The sequence below is a fragment of the Phyllostomus discolor genome, chromosome 7, assembly GCF_004126475.2.
Source record: "Phyllostomus discolor isolate MPI-MPIP mPhyDis1 chromosome 7, mPhyDis1.pri.v3, whole genome shotgun sequence".
In the NCBI taxonomy this organism is placed as follows: Eukaryota; Metazoa; Chordata; class Mammalia; order Chiroptera; family Phyllostomidae; genus Phyllostomus; species Phyllostomus discolor.
Genome location: NC_040909.2, coordinates 26,536,872 through 26,560,258, shown reverse-complemented (window position 1 = coordinate 26,560,258; position 23,387 = coordinate 26,536,872). Strand labels below are relative to the sequence as shown.

Genomic DNA, 23,387 nt, shown 5'->3' with positions numbered 1-23,387 from the left:
CCTTGGAGAACTGGGATCGGGCAGACCAGCATCCAAGTCCTTCTTTCCCGTTTCCTTGGGAAGATTCTGCAGCCCCTCCCCAGGTTCCCCCTGTAACACATGTAAAGCTCCTGGTGGGCTGCCTCTTGCTTCCCTGGGTTTTGCGGCCTCACCCCTTGCCCTGGGATTTGCATGTGACAGGGGTGGCGTGAAGGGTGCATTCAGGCTGCATCGGCCAAGGTGAGGATCCTTTAATTTTCATAAAAACAAAGTCAACGTGTGCTTCATATAGATAGATTAGAAAGTGTTTGCAAGGATCAGTCTGTAAGTTAATAATATAAAAACATTTTTTAAAGAAGCATGTTGTGCAGCTAGCTGAATAATGGAATAAATAACAAAGGGACTGAAAGTCTTGGTCACTTTAAAATTGCAGGGGGAGTATATTTTTAAAGTAACTTTTCCAGTTTCCACCTTTTTTGTGCTCCCCCTTAAAGAACTTTATTAATAAATGCATTTTCACACTTCCCTATAGACTTTTAGCGGACTGCAGCTATTTTAAGAGGGGGGAGATAAAAGGGAATTGTCTGGTCTCACTTTTTAATAAACGTTAAATATGAGCTTTTTAGACAGCCATGCTCGTTTCTTTAGATGTTTTTCTGTTTCGTCTTTATCAGTATCCTTTTCATCTTGACTCTGCTTCCTCCTGGAGTCCAGGGGGTGGGTGATGGCGGGGACCACTAATCACGGTGACCAAGGGAGTTTGGGTCACGGTCAGGGTCATGGTCTCTGCTGACTGGTCAGCACTAGGTTAGGGGTTGCCGGGTGCATCTGGTCCTGGTGGCAGCCAGGGCATCCCTTTGTCTGGTTTCCCAGCTTTTCTGGGCCTGGAGCTGAAACACAACGGAGATCTAGATCGGTATCTCTGGTCTGACTGAAACTCTGTCTCGGGGGTCAGCCAACCCGAGGCTTTGTTCTAGAGATTGTTTGATGCTGATCAGAACCTCATTGTTCTGAGGGCTCAGTGCCCAAGGGGTGATGTGCCAGGAGGAAGGAGGCAGGTGAGTCAGGGGGCTGGGCAAGGCCAGCTTGAATCAAAGGAAAGAAAGAAGGAAAGGTCATATTAAAGAGATGAAGTTTCTACGCGGGTACAGCGACCAAATATTCAGCAAGGCAGGAGAAGCAGCCAGCCTCTGGTGGAGTGAGGCTTCCAGGAAGATGCCTGGGTGGTTGAAAAACACCCCAGCGTTATTGTATCACACCTTTGTGCCAGTTTTGAAATTTGTAATAAAAGTGGCATCATGAAGAAGCTGCATCTGGTCAGGCAATCACAGTGTGTAGTCCTGTGTTAGCATCCCTTTCCCTCCCCAAGTTCTGGTCCTGGGCACCTCAAAGACCACACAGCTGTATGTCTTCTTGTTTACAGAGTTACCCCCCCCCCCCCACACACACACACACTTCTCTTGTGTCTCTTCTCTTTCCTATACTCCAGTCACCAATTCCATCTACTGCACCTCGGTGATATTTATAAGAATCTAGTGCCCTCTGACTGCCAGAAATATAAACATTACGAGTATGGATGATTTGGGTCCTGAAACCCTGATCTTGCTGAAGTCTAATATTAAATCTTAAGTAAAAACCCAGCACGTTGGGGTCTTACCAGCAGAGCCTCACCTAGCCATGTCGTGAGAAGTACAGCGGACTCCGGGGAGACTCCCACACGTCACCAGGGAAAATGATGCATGTGCCTGCGTGCGTGGGACTTAATGCTCTACCACAAGACCTGGGGTTTAGAACACGGCTGCCACCTAAGCCTGGCTCTTTTGTTTGTTTGCTTTCTGGTGTTTGTTTGTTTCACAGTGTGTTAAGCCAAGCACATCCAATGAAAGTCAGAACTAAATATGGGGGGGAGGGGCCGCTGAGCCAGGTCACCAGCAGGGGCATGGAGGGGCGAACTTATCGAATCGGGGTGTTCTTGAGTACCATCGCTGAAAAAGAGAAGTTGGAAAGGAGGAGAGTGGTCAGTGTGGTCGGTTCCCAGACCACGTAATGAATGTTATTCATTGTCATTCTTTCTGGAAACCAATGAGATTTTTAAGCCTTATTAGCATGACAGGAAGTAGGATGGTATTTCTAATTAGGTGGGGAAAATAATAGAGAAAAGAAAAACGGTTAAATTAGCAGTTTACCATATTTATCCTATGTGTGCCAGCTTTTGCTTGTTGTTAAAGCCCCTAAGGAAAAAAGCCGCTGTCAATTACTGTATGAAGAGTTGCTTTGAAATAGGGCTGTCTAGAGAGAGAGCTAGAAATCGGAATGCCTGCCTAGCAGGAAAAGGGTGTACAAGAGAACACAGGCTGTGTCTTGTAGAAATTATAAGCACTTCACAGTATTTGTAATAGCAACAGATTTGAAATAATCCCATATACCTCAGTTGGGGACTGGGTATATAAATGCTGGTCCATCCTCACAGTGGAGTCTATGAAGCTGTTAAGAAAAGAGTGGGCCCTGGACAGGTGGCTCAGTTGATTAGATCATCGTCCTACAGACCAAAAAGTTGTGGGTTCAATTCCTGGTCTAGAGCACATATCTAGGCAGGGGGTTCGATCCCAGGTTGGGGGCATATGGGAGGCAACCAATCAGTTTCTCTTTCTCTCTTTCTGTCTCTCAAATCGATAAATATGTCTTCAGATGAGGGTTTTTTTAAGTTATTTCTTTAAAAAAATAAAAGATTGCTCTGGCTGGCGTAGCTCAGTGGATTAAGCACAGGCTGCGAACCAAAGTGTCACAGGTTCGATTCCCAGTCAGGGTACATGCCTGGGTTGCAGGCCATGACCCCCAGCAACCGCACATTGATGTTTCTCTCTCTCTCTCTTTCTCCCTCCCTTCCCTCTCTAAAAATAAATAAATAAAATCTTAAAAATTAAAAAAAATTAAAAAATAAAAGATTGAGGGAGAGCTCTACACACTGACCCAGAGTGATCTCTGTTGTGTGGTCATGTGAGGGAAAAACAAAGCCAAGCAGCACACACAGTGTACTGCTCTTTGTGCAAGAAAGAGAGGATTATGTACACATGTACATATTTGCTTATATTTCCAATGAAAAACCAACAACACACTCCCCCATACTCACACAAAATGAAAAAAAAAAGAAGCGAAACAAATGAATCTAATAGCACTTTGTTAATGACATCACCATGGAGAGAAAAGAATTATTATGCCTGACCTTAGAACATATTTTTACCGTATATCCTCAATGAGATACTCTCTAAATACCAAAAAATGCAAAGAGAGTTTAAATTGGATTTAGCTGTCGTATTATTAATAGGTATGTTGATGTGGTGAGGAATTAAGATTTTCCACCTAACAGATAAGAAATGAGCATAAAAATTTTTTAAAAATATGTGAAAACACTGTATACTTAAATTTGAATTAGAAGTTTAGCAAGATCTTATTCTTGCTAAAGAGTAAAAAATGTGTTTGAGATCCGTCCATGGAAAGGCCTGGAAAACAGTGAAAACTCCATAGCAGTAAGCACTCCCAGCACCCGGAGTGTGGCCTTTAAGTACCGTTCCCCACTGACAGAGTCCAGAGGTCCTTGGGGAAGTGTTCCAAGTCTGAGGCTGAGCATCTTGTATAAGAAAGCAAGGAACGCATCCAAGCTGATAGGTCATTTCAAAAGGACATGGAGACCTGTCTGAAGGATTCCCATTGGCCAGAGATGGGGTAACTGACTGCAATTTAATGTGCAAAAGATCCATGAAACATGATGTTATTAAACCAGTGAAAGGGCCATCACACCGGTCCTGCATCATTGCCGTGTTACTGCATGAGGAGCCTCCAGAGACTATTTTGAATGACAGTAGGCAATATAATTGGATTCTGTAAGTTATAGTAAAGAGTCGTAATACATACGCCAGGTTAGAGTTTGTGGTCTTTCCCCCTACCCTCTCTCCTCTGGAACAGACTGGCTTGGTGTCTGACCTCAGACTGACTCTACTGCGACAGGAAATACACCTCCCATTCGTTTCCTCCCGAACTGCCAACACTGTGTCCTCAGCAGAGCTGAAGTCTGTCTTCTGAGGTTCCCAAGACCTGGGTTCTAGTCCCAGCCCTTCCTCCTGCTCCCTCCACAGCCATCGAGCTCTGAGCCTTGCCAAGCCCCAGACTTCTCACCTCTGAAACGAGAATGAGAACAACCCTGTGTGCCCTGTTCGCCCTTCAAAACCGTGAGGAATGGCCGCTGACCTCTCCTACGCCTTCTGACTCGCCGACACCAGGAATTCTCAGTGTTTCCCCCACTACTGCATTCTTAAGTAGGCGTGTTCACAAAATTCCGTCAGAGGTTGGAATCGGTTAGCAGTGCCTAGAAACGAATATTGCTGGCCCATCACCACAGAGTGGATGGGGAAGTAATCTCCTTTGTCTTTCATCTCTTTCAGCCATGGAGTTCCACGAGCATCTGCACAGTATAGGCACCAAGGAAGGCTTGAAGGAGCGCAAACTGCAAAAGGCTGTGGAGAGCTTTACCTGGAATATCACCATCCTCAAGGTACCTAGCAAGTCGTTTCTGGTGCCTGGGATTTTGCAGGCTTCTTCAGCAGGCTTCCTTCTGCCAGTGGCCCGTGGTCTGTGCTGTGCAGCACCAGCCACTGGAGGCTGTACATGCTCAGAGAAACCCGGTGCCCGGTGCCTTCTGGAAAGTCCGCAGACACCAGAGCTGGGCGGTGTGGCGGGGAGAGAAAATGCACACACTTAACAGTTGGCAAATTGCAGATTCGGGTCGGAAGGGAGAAGGGATCTTGCATTTCACCCTGGAAGCATTGTATACAGTTCGCAGATGCCAGTTGCTGTGTGTGCCGTAGAGCATTTTGATAACAGAGGAATGATTGATAACAGAAGGACTTTGAAGACTCTAGTTCCTCAAGTTTCACTTAACATTTTAAATTACAGTCACAGTTTTAATATTAATATGATCCCAGAAAAATAGGAAAGAATTGTGTGGGAGTATAATCAAAATAAATATATGAAGGAATTGCCATTTGAAATAAATTCTCCTTCAAGGGAAAAGCCTTCTATTTTCCTCCCCCCCTCCTCCCTCTTTCCCTCCCTCCCTCCCTTCCTTCCCTCCTTCCCTCCCTCTCTACCATCCTTCCTCCCTTCCCCTTTTCTCTCTCTTTTTCTCTCTCCCTCCCTCCTTCCCGTCCATCTATCTATCTAAACATGCCCATTTTTAAAAATTAACTTTTTTATTATAAAAGTGATAATATAAGGGGGATAAATGGGAATGGAAAATGCAATAACATAAAACATTTAAAAAATTAGAAAATGTCAAAATAGCATAACCAAAGGTAAACCGAGCCCGACCACGCAGACAATGCCTGCTGGCTGTCCCTTTGCTCTGCTTCCTCCCGGGCCTTTTCCCTGTGCTTCCTGGGATGCGACATGATCTTTAAAATAATGCCTCGTACGCACCTTGAGACTGTTTTTGAGTTTTGTTTCAGTGATCTTCACTTTTCTTCATCTCAGTGTTTGGGAACTTAAAAATAACAACACAGAAAATGTGATTTCATTCTGGATCTTGGACAGCAAAACATAAAATTACTCTCAGGTGTTCACCCGCCAAACTTTCCGCTCAGCTGAATTCAGAACTAAAGACATGATCACGCTGCCTCTTTTGATTTCCCCACACGCCTTCAGGTTGAAGGACCTGTCCCTGCAGCCGACGGCAGTTTTCCGAGTTGATGGGTGCTCTCCCAAAGCCAACCAACCTGCATTTGCTCACGAACCCCTGCTCATTTTTCTAGTAATAGTCATTTTCTTCCCCAAACACTTCCCTTCCTACACACGTACTTTTAGATCTTCTGCTCAGGATTTAGCCCTGACTGTTTGCCGCTCAGTGAACAGAGACCCAAGAATTCACAATGGAGAGGCGCTTGGCTTCACTACTTGTGGACTCCCACCAGAGGTGGTGGGGGTTACCCTACAAATTTCCTGCACACCTCTGGAAAAAAGAGCACAGTTGTTTATAGCCTTGTGACAGGAATAAGTGCTCATTTGGCTTTTACTTTATTATAGGTGAAGGCAGACTCAGGGACCACACTTTTATCTGTCAGCTCTCGTTGCTACTCGGTTGCGGTCCAGGCACCAGCTGTCGGGGTTGGGGGGGGGGGGGGGTCCTCCAGGAGCCTGTTCCCCTTGCGGCCTCCCAGGCCCCGCCCTAGACCCGCCCAGTCAGAATCTGTGTTTCTGCAAGGTTCCAGAGCATTCATATGTACATTAAAGTTTGAGAAGCACTGGGAAAAAAATGGGAGCCTGTCTCACACATATATGAAAAACAGTGGACGTAAGGCAAGGTACCAGACTTTAGAAATAAATCATTGAACCAAAGAGCCATGCTGAGGAAATGGGTGTTGGCTTGTTGACACAGGAAGTGTCCAACCTGTAGAGAATCTTTGTAAGAGTTTGTCTGAGCCCCACTGACAGCAATGTCAGGAAGCGAGACGTGAGATGCTCTGGAGAGTGACAGTTGTGCAGTTGCTTGTGTACCTTTGGAACCAAGGAGGGAATTAAGGAAGATTACGTGGGAGATAACAAGGTCCAGGATGGCGAACAAATTCTATGCTCCCCTGAGGGTGGCTGCACCTTCCAGGGGTCTGCAAAACGGCTGCTTCTGGCATTTCAAAGGTGTGTTCACCTAGATGCCCAAGAACAATGGACAGGGCTGGCTTGAAGCTTTTACTAAAGTTATAAACCTGGGCTGTCACTACTCACCATGACCTTCCCAGTTAGGAACTGATGATCGTACCCCCCACCCCATGATGTCCCTTTTGGTCACTGAGTTTGTACGCACCTTCTCTTCCACCCGCAGACTTTTGTCCAGGAGCGAGAATTAACACCTCAGACTGACATTCCTATGGAGACAAATGTATCGGCTAGGGTAATAGATAGTTTTAAAATTTCCAGGATAATATTTGCTGTGGATGGTGTGTGAGGATGGTTGAACCAAGCAAGGGATGGAGAGGAACTGGAGAGAGCTCTGTGTCATTCCTGTACCACAGAAAGGGCTTTCCCCTTGCTGTGTATTTCACAAGCTTCAACTTTCTCTAGAGGAGTCAGTGCCCCTGGACTCTAAGACGTGAGCTGCGTCTCAGTTGAACTGCTGGCCTTTTCCTGGAGGAGCTCCTCCTGTTGCTTGTTCTTTGCGGTGAGCCTGGCTGCTGCGTGTGGTGTGCAGTTGGCAGCAGTGTCTGCAGAGGACTCTGGGAATGGAGAGAGGAGGAGAAGGACAGCAAGGTGAGGCAGCTGGGAGGCCAGGGGCAGGAATGACCTGGGGCACTTACACGGGTAGCCCCCTGAGCCCCGCTCAGACCCCCTGGTCCTAGATCTGAATCTCCGGGGGGTTGGGGGGTGAGATGCAGGAATTTCTTGTTTAACAGCTTCCTCTGGGTATTCTGAGGCATGCTAAAAAAAATTGAGTATTAACTCTCTAGAATCCAGTCAAAACTATCATTCCTATGTGTCACCCTCATATTGGAAAGTCCACGGGGCTGAGTGACCAGTCATCCAGGGACGCAGGACTTCCCGTGTGAAGTCTGGGATGGGCCTGGGCGCACGGGACAGCTGGTCACCTGGGTGGGGACACCCTGCCCTCAGGCCCTTTCATCCAAGGATGGCCATCCCGGTTTTTATGACTCTTTACTTGCTTTGCTTAGTTTTTCAATTTTAAGAATTGCTTTAAAATACAGAGATGAACAGAGAAGTGTCATCCATGACGACCACACCCAGCCAGCAGGACCTCCTAGTGACATCTCGGCCTGTTTACTTCCAGTAATTTTTTTTCTTTGACTAAAAACCATGTACTGTTTTCACAAATATATCTTCATTATAAAGAAGTTTTTTTTAATGTAGGAAAGATGAAAGTTTTAAAATGATCTCAGGTCCTCCCTTTGAGAAATATCTGTTATTAAGTGGAAGTGACCTTACACCGGACAAATTTTTATTGTGTGTGTGGACAGATGGATGGACGGACGGATGAATTATTGGGATGCATTTTAGTGATTCTCAGTCATAGTTTTTGACATCTTTGGAGTTGGTGTGTGTCTGTAGTGCACGACATCTTGGCAGGTGTCCTCATAAACTGGAGGTGATTTTTCTTTCTTAGCGGTATGTAAATAGTGATGCATCTCATAAGCTCTAGCATCTCAGATATTATAAAATATGTCAGTAAATAGAGTCCTATCATAATTGCTCTTTTTAACTTATAAAAAGCACTAAGTTTTACTTTACCTAATATAACGGAAGAAAAGTCAACCATGAGGAAGCCGAATGAAATGCTGAACAACCTCTACTGTGAGAGGCATTCGTTCCCTCTAACTCCCTGAGGTTAAGGAACAGCGATGAAAGATGTTCATAGGAATCATCTTGTTGGGTTTTTTAAAGCTGCACATTTCCATTATAAGCTCTGCTGGCTGAGTTTTCTGCTATGAAAGATGAGAACATTAGAACTCTAAAATATATCTAGGGAGGGAGTTGGGCATATATCATCGTTTTTTATGTTGTCCAGGTTTAAATGTTCCCATTTGGTCCCAAGACTAATGCCCATGTTGTTTGGTGTCAGTTCAATGTCTCAATTAGTTCGCCGTCACCACAAGATCAGGCAGTCACCCACGCTTTTCTGCAGCCGGAGGGAACTGCAGAGAGAAGAGATAAATCTCAGGTGGGGTCACAGACAGCGTTGATTTGAACACTGGGACCCAGTGTGCTCGTGTGGCAAGGGTCCTGGGCTGGGCCTTCTGCCTCCTAATGAGGAGAAGCCGAAAGCTTCTTTCATTCAGAAGCCAGCCCTCCAGACCTTACTCCCATTAGACAGCATCGTTCTCTCTCTCTCTCTCTCTCTCTCTCTCTCTCTCTCTTTGTTTTGGTCAATTTTACTGAGTTTATGTAAAATAAATTCACCAATTATGACTACACGATTCGGTGAGTTTTTACAAACGTATATAGTCAGGCCACCCCACCCCAGCAGTGATGATAGAACTTTCTGTCACCCCCCCCAAAGGTCCCGTGTGCCCCTTTGTAGTAAATGCCTTCACCTTGCCAACCTCTGACCTGATTTCCGTCTCTGTCATTCCACCTGTTCCAGGTGGAATTGTGGAGCATGTAGTTTCCGTGCCTGGCTTCTTTGACGAAAAGTAATGCTTTTGAGAGAGTCGTCCCGCCCTCTGTCCCATCATGCCTTCCATTCCATCAAAAAGCAGTGAAAACAGCACAGTCAGCCACTCTGCTTCCCTCCGGCTTGGTTGGCTGTTAGAATTGTCAGGATGTTTGTGAACTGCCAGTGTGAATTCTGTGCATTTTAGAAGTGTGTTAAATGACATTATATCCTTTTCTTTGTTTGGTTGCTGTTGGTGCTTTTATATTTGTTTTTGTTTTTGCTAATTTTACTCTTGTTGCTCCTTTCATCAGGAATGTGGGAGGTAAATTCTGGAATGCGTTTTCAAGCCTCCAGCTTAATCAAGACGGTTTCCTCTCCCTTTATTTTCCATTTGCTAAAATATTCATTAGACAGGTGATAATTCTCCTGTTTATATTTATTACTATTTCAAAGGTCCTGGAATCTCCTAGTGGATTCATGTCGGGACTCTGCGACTTGGCCTCTACCCCTCCCCCCACCAGTCCCAGCAGTGCCCTCAGGCAGCACAGAGGCACTCGGCTCCCTCCTCTCCATCTGGGAAGTCTCCAGAAGGGACTTCCCGCGTCTGGGGACTGTCCCTTCTTAGCTCCCCGACTGGGCTCAGATGTGCTAGCGCCGTTCCCCAGATGCTATAGGATGAGATGGCTTCTGGTCCCTGCCCTCTGGCCCCTGGGCCTTCCGAAGGCTCTAGTGTGTCAGTGTTCTGTATAGAACAGGGCGACCAGAATGACCCGAATACTTCACATGAGCCTGGGCTCCCCAGCCTGGAGGGAGCCTCATGGGCATGATTTTGCTCATGGTCTGAAAATCATCTTACTGTTAGTATAGGCTGACACCGTGTTGCATTGAGCAGCACTTGAGTCGAGTGCTCAGATGAAGCTGTCACAACCCAAGATGTTCTCCAGGTGAATTGCTGCCCGGCCACCCCCCCCCACCCTGAGCCGTTCCACACTCGGAAGAAGACGAAAAACTAAACCCTAAACGTAAATAGAGGCTTGGTCCCTTTAGGAACGTAAGACTTAGGCCAAAAATAAATAGTCAAACCAGACACATTTCGCACCTGGTAAGACGTTAATCTCGATTGCATTTGTTTCTGCGTGAGGCACAGTGCTCTCCCCTCAGCGACCTGAAGCCCAGCGTTTGTTTCCTTTCTGAAAATCACTTCGGTGATCTGTGTGTAAATTAATCACTTTATTGATGCTAATATCCTTTAGTTACACTGTTTATTATAGGTGATGTATTATGTTGCCTGTTTTCCTGAAAAACTATGTAATCGACTGGAAGCCATTTCTCCCGTTAGCGTGTGAGAGCCCCTCCGAGGGCTCAGGCAACCGAACTGGGGCCGCGTTTGTGGTCAGACAGGCCACGCCTCCTGGGGCATTTAAAGCGCAGTGACCCCCCAACAGCTGCGCCCCACTGGTGCGGAATGTGCAGTCCCTCAGCTGACATCTGATTATGCCGAGGTGCACCTAACAGAGTAACAGGGCCAGGGAAGTGCTTTGGCGTGCACGGTTTCACTGGCGTTTGTGGAGCAATCAAGGTCCAGCTCTGCCCCCTCTCAGCATCCCCACCCCCACCTCCTCTCTGGCCCTGGTCTCTCTGCCTTGAACCCATTGTTGACCTGCTACCTTCTGTGCTCAGGTCGTGGCTCACTTCCACTCTCTGGGGGCTCCGATGGCTGCTCCTGAAACCCGAACCCCACTTCTGCCTCAGAGCAACCACCTCTAGGCCAGGAGAGGCCTTTCCCCCACTGCAGGGGCCATGCTCATGGCCATTGTGAAAATTAGCCCTTCCTGTGGCCAGGACTGTCACAGGAGATACGGTCGCCATAGGAACTTAGGAGGCTTTGTAGGACAGAAACCGCACCACTGAACCCCAGGTAGGCCCCATGGGCACCGTTGGTTGGAGCCGTGGAGCCACATGGGGAAGTCCCTTGGGAGCCCTTGGGCTCGAATACCGCCTCCTCCACTGGGCTGCCCCCCAGCACCTGTCCCCCCATCCCCGATCTTTCCTGAGTGAAACATAAAATTGTTTCTGAGGAGAAAGGCATTCATTCTGAACTTAATTAAATTGAATCTTATGTTTAGAATGTTTACCAGCTTTTGTACAAACCTTTGAGCACAACCATTGTTAAATTGAGGAATAACTAAATGTGATGAAGTAGCACAAATATTGGCAAAAAATAAAAAATAAAAAAGGAGGATGGGTGGAGAATAGACACGAGGTTACTCTTCGGATGGGCCCATGGCCTTCCTCCACCAAGATCATTCATCGCACAGGCGAACGTGTCTCAGGGCCAACAGGAGAGTGGAGGGTAAGGAGCCGTGTTCGCAGGGCTCTTCTTCACACTCAGAGCCCCACGCACACCTGGTCGGCGCCCCCGAGCCCTCTCGGGTGGGAGGCGGGGAGAGGGACAGCACTACTTTGTAAGCCTTCAGTGAGGCGAGTTTGTTTGCAGCTCCCATTTCTCTCCCTTCAAACATGTGAATGAACAGGAGAGGAAGCCAATAGGACAGAAAGAATAACGAGCCCGTTGAAGCGAATCTGACCTCTTAGAGAAAAGCATGTGCCATTGTCCCCTGTTGCTCCAGCTGTAGGTGCTGATGGCCACCAGCTTGCATCTTCGTCAGGTGCAAGGTTCCCCGAGACTTCAGTGGGAAGAAGGCCTGGCCAAGCTGAGGGCCTTCCTCAGGTCTGTGCACGTGCCGCAGCCTTAGCCGGCCACACCGGGCCTTTTCCCGGGAGATGACGTCAGCGCGTAGTGACGGCCGTTTGGAACCAGGGCCGAGACCCCCACAGCCCATTCGTTCCCTGTTCACTCAGTCCTCGCTCCACACACACGAACTGGAAGCCTGTGTTTCCGTTCCCGTGCTGACTACAGGACGAGGGGAGTGTCTGCACAGTTGGTGATGGGCTGAGTACGTGAAACGTGTGGTGGACGCTCCACTTTACTTACTTTCTTTCAAGTGTCACATGTAAGAAACAAAAACACTCAGAGAAACCTGTATGTGAGTGTGATTCGCTGGCTAGACTCTGCCTTGGGCGAGGCCCTTTATCTCTCTAAACTCAGTTTCCTCATCTTTAATTTTCAAAAATCTTAACCCAAGGATGTGTTCATTGCTTTAGAGAGAGAGAGAGGGAGAGAGAGAGAATCTGTGTGAGAGAGAAACATAGATCGGTGGCCTCCACTACATGCCCTGAACCTGCAAACCTAGGTATATGTCCTGACCAGGGGCTGAGGTCACAGCCGTTTGTGTACGGGACGACGCTTCAACCACCTGGGCCACTTGGCCGGGGGAGTTTGCTCGTCTCTGAAGTGCGGATAGTAACTGCACTCTCTCACAGAATTGAGAAACTCTCATGAGATAATCTTTGTAAAGGGCTTAGCACAGTGCCTGGCATACAGTAGTCACTCAATAAATGGTAACTATTCTTTCCAGAAGGTTTTGCTGGTATACATTCCCACATAATCTAATTTTGGGTATAATGTAAGTTCTATGGTTTCTTTCTTTCCTTTTTTTTTAACAGGCTTAATTCACTTTATTTTCCTTGCACAAAAATTATGTGGTGGCCACAGCTGGAGCTTGGGTGGTCCACACAGAAACTCTGGTGTGGGTCTTCACCAGATGGTGGGTGTGTTCCTGACAGGGAGACTTGGTGAGCACAGTCTCTGTCCAGAGGTCAGGGGTGAGGTAGCTGTAGGTCTCAGAGATGGCAGCAAAGGTGGCCTTGGTAAAGTTGCCCAGGGCAGCAGTGCAGCCCCTGGCTGAGGTGTAGCAGTTGTCGATGCCAGCCCTCAGCAGCAGCTTTTTGGGCACAGCGGCCAAGACAACACCAGTGCCCCTGGGTGCAGGGATCAGGCGCCCCAGCGCAGAGCCACAGCGCCGGTCACCTTACAAGGGACGGTGTGGGGCTTGCCAGTCTTGTTCCCCCAGTAGCCTCGCCGAGCAGGGACAGTAGAGGGCTTGGCCAGGATGATGGCTCCATGGATGGCAGTGGTACTTCCTTTGAGCACTTAACACCCAGAACAGCATGTCCTTTGTAGTCCCCAATGGCGACAAATGCCTCAAACCGAGTCCTCTGGCCTGCACGTGTCTGCTTTTGCTCGGGCATAATCTTCAAAACCTGGTCCTTGAGGGACGCCCCCACGAAAAAGTCAATGATGGGCAGAGCAAAGACACAGATCTCCAGATCTCCTCCAGAGACTTGATTTTCATGTCCTTGACCAGGTGGCCCAACTTGGTGGCGGGGATCCACTCCTTATCCTCGGCCTTACCTCCGAGAGCTCCACGGCCTCAACACCGACCCCGACCCCAGCCGCCACCTCGGCCCTGGATGCTGCTGCCAAGTCCTCCACGGATGCTGCCAGGCCTCCCACTCCAGGGCCCCGGGGCTCCCGGGCCCTCCTGCAGCACCCGCGTCACCCGCCATTTGGTGTTTCCTGGGAAAAAAGAGGTTCTGTGGTTTCAAACTTAGAACTATAGTTACATTCCCAGCCCTTTTGTGCCAATTTGGATTGTAGTTGTAAGAAATACAACATATTAAATAGTTTCCATAGCACTCTTAAAAGAGGTTTGTGCATTTGGCCTGTGATTCTGTTTACTTATAAAATCCTGGCTTGAAATGTGTTCACTTTTTATGTATCTCACATCACCCCGGTCAGTGACTAACCACACAGTGTTACTAAAAGGCACTGTGTTTGTGACAGCCCACTGTTGATTGTCTAGATAAACGGGACCGCACTGGGGCTGTGCAGGTTTGATTCTCTGGCTCTGCTTGCAGCAGATGCTCGAGTGAGAGACAGCAAAGGGACCCCAGACTTGTGTTCTGTCCTCTTACTTAGAGTGACACTGAGGGGACCTAAGGCCTCTTGGAGACTTGCACGGTGATGGGAACGATAGGGACATGTCCATACCAAATTGCTGAGCAAGGGCCTGGCATGTGGAAGGTGCTGGGCTCGCTCCGGGTGGCAGTCCACCGTACTGCCGGGCCTGGGTGCTCCCCAGGTGCCTGTCTTGTTTCTTTGTCCCAGAGTCAGCCGCATCTCTTGGGGAGCAGAAGGCATCCAAGACGGCACATAAAATCTGCTGTGGTCCTCTCTGTGTTCTGGAGCAGAACCAGAAGCCAGAAGGCAGCAGCCTAGTCTGCACCATCCAGGTTCCCCTTCTTGCGTTGGGGCCTTTGGCCCCAGAAAAACCCAAAAGTCACTATGGGCTCCAGATGTGCTGAGGTCAAACCAGACACTGATAACCTGCATTCCTATTTGCAAATTTTTAAAAAAGTATTAGACGACTTTTGTGCCTCCTTCAGACAACAAAAATGGTCTGGGTGTCTTCTTTCTCTTCCTTCCCACTGCATGGAAGTTGGAAGCGGAGTGACTGCTGGCCCCCAGGGAAGGGCGGGGGGAGGGGGGGAGCGGGGCTCAGAGAGTCTCTGTTCTCACTCCCTCTCAGCCACGCAACCATGGCGTGGGCTGGCGGCAGAGGCTGGGGAGTCCTTGTGGCCACACTCGATCACTCACTTCAGAATTAGGGCAAGTCCATTTTTCTGTATAAATAGTGTGACAAAAAAGCTTTGAAAAAATTAGCTGATCTATACAATCCCTATTGTTTAGCTCTAGGTCTGAATAAAAGCAATGAAGTATGATCATTAATCTTGGATTCAAAAGCCGTGTGTAGTACTAACAGATGTGCCTTGAAACATTTTCAATTTGTTAAAAACTGGGGCATCCTTTGCGGTCAGTCAGAAAGTTTATCAATTGCCCAAAGTCGAGCATGGCTGGGCACTGGCTCTGGCCCATGGCGTCCACTCGCCTTCCTCCCTGGCTGCTCCAGCCTCCGGCCCAACCCCAGGTGAGCCACGGGCCGAGCCAGCAGGAGCAGGGTCCCACAGAGCCTCAGCAACAGCCGCTGGGATCCCCCTGCCCTTGGCTGTCTCTTCCAAAGATCGTTTTCTGAGTCTAACTAAGAATCTTAAATATTTTGACCTAAGGTTGTTATAAATCTTTCAAGATGAAAACCAAATAGAATAAGTTATGAAACTCAGCACAGAATGTGTGAAACCAACTAGGGTTTGAGCTTCTCGACTGAAAACACTGCAGAGCCCGTTCCGTAGGCGTCTTCAAAGCCAGACACCCTGTGTCGGTGGGCAGCAGCGTCGTAAATAGCCTGTGCTCTTTTGAAGCAGGCTGCTGTGAACAGTGCTACAGCGAACTCCGTCGCCTCTTTCAGGATTGTTTCCTACCCGCTCTAGACGCCATAATTCCAAGGCATGCCAGACATGTTTTTAGATGCATAGAATACAATCAGTGATGAGGGTCAAGTTCGGCAGCTCCGCAGGCCCGCATCTAGCACCCACAGAGGTACTCGGTGTCTCATTTGGATAATGGCCAAAGGCCTGGTCTGCCATAGTGAGTTGTCTGAACTTGGGAAACTTGAGATTCAACCAGATAAAGAACTCTCTTGTTACCCCGTGAGTTATCCTACACCATCTGGGGATCTTATTTTCGAATGCCCGGTCATCAGCGGTAGGTCTATACATGCTGACGTGGAAAAGATTGCCAAAACATGGTTGTTGGTGAACAAAAAGGAAACTGAAGACTGGTGTGGTTTGTTTGATATCATTTATGTAAAAATAAACTAAAATACCTATTTGTGATACATATAAATGCAGAGAAAGGGAAAACACGTTTGGGGGTGGGGGAAGCCATGGGAATTAAAGAGATTTATACCTTCATTGCGTTCCTTCAACCTGCTTCCTGAGCCCAGGTCGGAGGGTTCCTCAGTGACCTAAGGACATCCAGTCCCCACCCCCGTGGAGTTCACACGTAACAGGAGGGACAGACAGTAAACGAGGCGGGAGAGTGTGTCTGATAATACGTGTCCTGGAGAAAGCAGGGCAGGGAAGGGGTAAGGAGAACTCTGAGCAGGAGGTGGGAGTTCTAATTTTAGAAAGGTTGGCACCAAAAAGGGAGCTTCTGAGTCAAGACCTGCAGGAGGAGAGCGAGCGAGCTGTTGTGCATTTCTGGGGAGGAGCCCTCCTCGCTCCGGGAACAGGAGGCCACAGACCCGAGGCTGGCCGAGAGGACCTGCGGTGCTGGGGAACATTCCAGAGCCCAGTGTAACAGAGGCTGAGAGGCGAGGCAGGGTGAGGGAGTGTGGGGGCAGGTCCTAGAGCGCTGCGGGAAAGGACTTGGACTCTCGCAGAGTTGTCGGGGAGCCACAGAGGGGGAGGCGCCTGCTCACTGTGTTTTGATTGGGTCTGTTTGGCCGTCCTGTAGAGAAGGGAGAAGCAGGACGACCAGCTGGAAGGCCGTTGTCACAAATCCAGAGAAAGGGGGTGGCAGTTTAAGCTGCTGTGGTGGCAATGAGGGTGGTCGGAGTTGGTGAGAACGTGTATGTGTGTTATTATTTTTTATTGTATTTTTCAATTACAGTTTATATTCAGTATTATTTCACGTTAGTTTCAGGTGTGCAGCATAGGGGTTAGACTTGACTAAGTGTCCCCTCTAATATTTCCAGCACCCACCCGGACCCATATGTAGTTACTGCGACATTATTGACTGTATTCCCTATACTGTGCTTTACATCCTCGGGAGTATTTTGTAACTACCAATCGGTGCTTCCGATTCCCTTCACCTTTTCCACCCAGCCCCCTGACCCCGCTACCCTCAGGCAACCATCAGTCTGCTCTCTGTGTCTATATGTAGGGTGGAGCCAACAGGAGGTGCTGACAGGTGGAAAGAGGGGTGCAAAAAATGAGAGGAGGCAAAAGTGATGCCAAGGTCTTTGGTCTGAGTCACTGCAAGAACAGAGTTGTCTTAACCTAGGAAGCGCTGGTTTGGGGGGAGGGGGGAGCGGCCTCAGGAACTCAGTTTGGGGCACATTGAGTCCGGGAAGACAGGCCAAGTAGGCATTTTGATCAGAGAGCCACCAGTTTTTACTAGTAAAAACATTAGCACAGAAATCAGTGGAACTGAAAACAAGAAATTAATAGAGAAAACGAAAAAAACGTAAGTCAGTTCTTTGAAAAGATCAGTAAAATCAGTAAGCCTCTAGTCACGCCAACTGGGGGGAAAAGAGAGCAGACACAGATTACTGAGATCGGACATGAAAGAAAGGACATCCGCACAGATCCAATGGGCTGTGACAGGATAACTACAAAATACTGTGAACAACTCCATGTCCACAGTTTTGATAACCTCGAAGAAGGGGACCAATTCCTTGAAAGGCACCGCCTGGCAGAGCTCACACAAGAAGAGATAGACAATCCGAATAGACCTGTCTCTATTAAAGAAACGGACTCAATACTTAATAACCTTTAAGAACAGAAAGCACCAGCCCAATGGATTCCCTGGTGAATTCTACTGAACATTCAAGGAAGAAATTATACCAATTCCCTGTAGTCTCTTCCAGAAAATTGAAGCAGAGGGAATACTTCCTAATACATTCTACATGGCCAGCATTACCCTAATGCCAAGACCAGAGGTGTTATAAGAAAAGAAAACTGTTGACCAGTGTCACTCATGAACATACATGCAAAAACCCTCAAGAAAACATTGACAGTAGAACCCAACAATGTATAAAAAGAGTTATACACTGTGGTCAAGTGAAATTTATACCACATATGAAAGGTTGGTTCAACATCAAAGACCTGTTAGTATAATCCATCACAGCAGCTAAAAAAAGTCATTATCATCTCAATGACAAAATCCAACACTTACTCATGAAAAAAACTCCTGGTAAGTGGGAATAGAGAAGAACTTCCTCACCTTGATAAAGAACATGTACAAATAAACCTATTACTAACATCATACTTAATGGTGAGAAAGTCCAAGTTTTCCTACTAAGATCTGGAATGAGGGCAAGGCGTCTCCTGGCACGACTGCTAGAAGTCCTGGCTAATGCAGCAAGAAAAGAAAAGGGAAAAAAGGTATATTGATTAGTAAGGAAGAAAGAAAACTTTTTGTTCACTGATGACGTCATTTATGTAGAAATTCCAAAAACAATTTGACAGAAAAAACTCCCCTATGTAGAAATTCCCAAAAAAAGTTGACCAAAAAAATCCCCTGGAATTAATAGGCTATTACAGCAAATTTGCAGGGTACAAGGTTAATGTATAAAAGTCAGTCACTTTCCTAGATAAAGTAGCAGGAAAGAACAAAAAGAATTTTATATTAAACACATGGTACCATTTATATTAGCACTCTCCGAAAAGAAATACTTAGGTATAAATTAACAAAATATGCATGGTCTATATGAGGATCTATATAAGCAAAACTCCAAAAGTTGGATGAAATATATCAAAGTACAAGTGAATAAATGGAGCAACATTTTATGTTTATGGATAAGAAGACTCGGTATTTTCAAGATGTCATTTATTTCCAACATGATATATAGACTCAGTGCAATCTCATTCAGGATTCCAACAAGTAATTCTGTGGATACTAACAAACCGGTTCCGGAGTTTCTGTGGAGAGGCAGAAGACCCAGAGTCACCAACATGGTATTGAAGGAGAAGAACAAAGTCAGAGGACTGATGCTACCTGACTTCAAGGTTTCCGGTAAAGCTGCAGTCATCGAGGCAGTGTGGTGTCGGTGAGGGGATAGGTAGTCACTTCGATGGGACAGAACAGAGAGCCCAGAAACAGGCCCACACTGGTATGTAGTCAGCTGACCATTGGCAAAGAAGCAAAGACAATACAATGGGCAAAGATAGACTTTTCAACAAATGGAACTGGAACAATGGACATCCACATTCAAGTGAATCTAGACACAGACCTTCCACCCTTCACAAAAATTAACTCAAAACAGATCATGCACCTAAATGCAAAGTGCAAAACTCTAGGATTCCTAGAAGAAAGCATAGGATAAAGTTGAGATGACCTCAGGGATGGCAGTGCTTTTTAGATACAACACCAAAGACGTGCGTGATTCACGAATGAAAAATTCAGAAGCTGGGCTTCATTAAAATGAAACAACTTTTGCTCTGAAAAGGCAAGTTAAGAGAGTTGGAAGACAAGCTACAGACTTGGGGAAAATATCAACAAAATACATATTAGACAAAGGACTGTTATTCAAAATGCGACGATAAGAAAATGAACAACCTAATTTTAGAACAGTCCAAAAACCTGAGCAGACACCTCACCAAGGATGATACACGGATGTCAAAGTGAGTGTGTGAAAGGATGGTCAGCATCACATGTCATTACAGATTTGCAGGTTAACACAAAAGTGAGACACCACTACACACCCGTCGTGATGACCAAAATCTACAACACTGACGACAGCACACGCTGCGAGACCGCGGAGCAGCAGGGAGCAACTCGCGCTCCCCGCTGGTGGGAACGCAAAAGGGTGCAGCCACTTTGGACGGCGGTTGGGCAGTTCCTTACAAAACTAAACATACTTCTACCATATGACACACCAGCCACTGTTCTTTTGATATCTACCAACATAAATTGAAAACTTAGGTCCACAAAAGAAAAATCTGCCCATGGATTTCTATAGCAGCTTCATTCATAATTGCCATAACTTGGATGTAACCGAGATGCCCTTCAGCGGGTGAATGGATAAATAAACTGTGGTACATCCAGACAATAGAATCTTCCTCAGCACTAAAAAGAAACGAGCCACCGAGACATAAAACACGTGGAGGAAACTTAAATGCATATAATGAAAGAAACCAGTCTGAAAAGGCTACGTACTGTGTAAATCCAACTGTATGACACTGGAAAAGGCAACACTATTGAGTCAGTAAGAAGATCAGTGGCTGCCAGGGATGAGGGGGAAGGGAGGGTGAGTAGGTGGAGCGCACAGGATTTTTAGGGCAGTGGAATGACCTTGCTTGGTACTGGGAATGTGGGTGCCTTTGCCCAAAACCGTGGGATACACAACTCCAAGAGTGAACCCTAATGTTCACCACGGGCCTCGGGCGATAATGACAGGACAGTGGAAGGTCATTGGCTGTAACGGGTGGCACCGTGGGGCAGGATGTCTGCAGTGGGGGGGGGGGGGGGGGGCGGGGTGCCTGTGCAGGGGCGGGGTGATGGGAACTCTGTGCTTTCTGCCCAGATTTGCTGTGGACCTGGAACTACCAATTCTAAGATGCAAGTGTATTAATTAAAAGTAACAATGTTTGGAATTTTAAAGCACAAATGGACTATTACCTAGTTACAATCTATTAACCCTAAATATGTAGCAATCCTACATGTGAGGACAAATAAACTCATTAACAAGAGCTTACATTCCCAGAACAATATGGTATATTTATATACAAAGATGTTACTACTTATAAAACGTCAGTGAAGGAGTTCAGTGCTAGTGCCACTGAATAAAAACGAAGCTCCTTCAGTTAAACTAAGTAATGGAACATCTATTTATAGTAACTAATTAAAGGTCTCTCTGCAAAGCAGGAAAATCCCGAACAGTAAACGGCAAGCCACAAACCATTCTGTGGATTCCCACCTCCTGGTGACTTAAATTGCATTGCAGTCTGGTCTCACTGGTGACTGGGATCCGACTATCATCCAGCTGTCGGTCCTTACCTGTCCCCCTCGCAGCTGGCCCCAAGTGGTGCAGAAGTACTTTCATGGGGGTGTACACTGGGAGCCAGTTCGAAAATAAAAATAAAAAAACAGAACGGGAGAAGGAAGGGATGGCACTAAGAATACAAGTACGGCAAAGAAAAAGGGAAACTATAGTGGAATCATAGAGCAGTAGAATAAGCTTAGAGCTTAAGAAAAGGGGAAAAATAGTGAGCAAAGAGAACAAGAAAGAAGGAAAGATGACAGTATTAGTAGAACCGCTGGTTGGCTGGCGGGAAGCAGATTAAATACAGGAAAGGAAAATAGAACAAACAACCAAAGTAGGAATGTTGGAATTTATAACAACGGAGCGATGTACTCCGCATCCTCTCTTCTACTCAGTAACCCGGAAACCACTGGCTCTCCGGGCAGTTTCGCTCTCCAGGGGACATTTGACAGGTCTGCGGACTGGACAGTTCGGTTGTCTCAGCTGAGTGGCTGCTGCTAGTCACTAGTGGGTGAAGGCCAGGGATGCAGCCAAGCACCTGAGATGCACAAGTTAGCCCCCCTCCCACCCCCAGGTTAGAGGTTGTCAAGGGCTAGGACTGGTGGAGGGGCGGGGATGGGTGTGACTGTGGGGCACAGCACAGGGAGACTTTGTGGCGATGGATCAGCTCTGTGTGTTGATTTCAGTGGTGGTTCCGTGAGTCCGAGTGTGGGGTGAAGTGATGCAGAACTGTACACACGTGTTGAGTTGGTGCCCGCCCCTGGTGTGGAAGTCGTACCAGAGACATAAGACGTATGTAAGCCTTCGGGCACATTTGGGCACACGAGACCTCTCTATACTATATCTGCGTCCTCGGTGAGTTTGTACATATTTCAGAATAAAAAGTTTATGAAAAACAAACCTTAAAAGGAAAAACCAAGAGAAGCCAAACAATCAGTGGAAGAGGTCGTTTTAGCCAGGGCAGATGGGAACCATGCATGCGCGCACACACACACACACACACACACACCCCTCTGTTCAGATCTGTGCACGGAAAGGACTGAGAAGGCAGCGTGCTCCTGGAGCATGGCGTCAACACCGGGAAAGCAAACTCACTCATTATTCAAACTGACCCATTCAGATGCCCTGCCAATAAGAAATACCCGAGCTCCCCTGGAGGTGTTTCAGTTTCAGCGGAAGACCTCCGTGTGCGAGCTGTCACAGTGTCAGGCCACATCTAATGTGTTTCATCGTATGTTTTGTTCCAGGGGCAAGCGGACCTTTTAAAATACGCCAAGAATGAGACTTTGGAGAACCTGAAACAAATCCACTATGCTGCTGTTTCGTGTGGACTGAATAAACCAGGGACAGAAAACGCCGACGGTCAGAAGCCCCGCCGGAGCCTGGAGGTCATCCCCGAGAAAGCCAACGATGAACCCGAAGATTGAGGGAACTTGCTAGCGATCATTTTGGAGTTCGTGACTCTAGGACCAGTGGCAGTCCAACGGAACTTTGCACTCACTAATGGAAATAATATTTGGGATCTTAAAGCACAACTGGAATAGCTCATTACAATCTATTAAAACTGTGAATGTACGTAGCAGTCCGGCGTGTGAAGGCAAATAAACTCTTTGACAAGAAATTATATTCCTGGCCAAAGTATGCTATATTTGTATACAAAGACACCATCACTCAGTTCTAGTGCGAACAACAGACTAGTCACTCTAGTTCCATTGAGAAAAAAAAAACGTTTTCCTAACTGGAAACACTTTCCTTAAGGTGGAAATGGATTGTATTGTCAAATTAGTATTTATTGGAGCAAAACCTAGTCTGCGCATTTTACTTATGTGTGATTGCCAGAGTCTCTGGGCTGTAGATGATTTTGGTGGCATGCCTGCTGAGCCATAATTGCTAAGGAGAATGTAAGCGGACAGATCCCCTGAACCCCCAGGGACCTTGGAGAGCCATCGAATACACGGAGACGTGCAATTGGACGGAAGCTCCCCAGCTGGAGACACGTGCTGGGTATAATATATACGATGTAAAAGCAGCCAATTTGGAAGCAGCACATTGTAAATAGTTTTTCATTGTATGAAGTAGTGTTCACATTAAAAAGATGTTTTATGATATTTCTCCAATAGCAGTACATGCCTTTAATGACATTTTAATTTTTAAAATGTTTACTTCACAATATTCTGCTCTTAAGAGTAACCAATTACTTGGTAAACTGCGTTGTCAAAAATAAGTTGCTTGTCTGGCTTGACACCTGCTTCTAGTAAGGTGTTCACAGCTTTGCACAATGGCTGCTGAGTGTGCAGTGCGTCGAGACACCTCTTTCCGCTTCTTGATGAGCAGTGCAGTGTGCCTTGAAGTAGCACAGACGGTAAGTCAAAGGCTAGAGAAGATGTAACTTTCATAAGGCCAGCTGAGTTTTTAGCCCAAGTTTTTAACTTTGTGCAATTTTTGCAAAGCTACCAAACACTGCAGACTAATTAGTACTTCTCCCAAACCAAAGTTGCTTTCAAGTTTTGGAAGAGTAAAAGATATCTAAATCTTCTCCAGCCCCTCCTTTTCTAAAATTATATTTTACAGATTATACTATTACAGTTTCCCAATTTTCCCCCCCTTTATTCTCCCTCAACCCTGTACCCCCTAACCCCCCAGCATCCTCCCTTAGTTCGTGTCCATGGGTTGTACATATAAGTTCT

The 23,387-nt window shown here is 46.8% G+C and overlaps 1 protein-coding gene and 1 pseudogene across 1 annotated transcript in view; one reads left to right on the top strand and one right to left on the bottom strand.

Annotated features, from left to right (window-relative positions):
- Positions 1-22,808, top strand: part of PLCL2 (phospholipase C like 2) — a 163,169-nt gene extending 140,361 nt beyond the window's left edge. The window contains 2 exon segments of the mRNA XM_036030604.1: positions 4,419-4,528; positions 21,948-22,808. Of these exon segments, the coding sequence (XP_035886497.1) occupies positions 4,419-4,528; positions 21,948-22,127 (290 nt within the window). The 3' untranslated portion in view covers positions 22,128-22,808.
- Positions 12,684-13,825, bottom strand: LOC114501576 (annotated as a pseudogene).
- Positions 22,809-23,387: the final 579 nt, after the last annotated feature.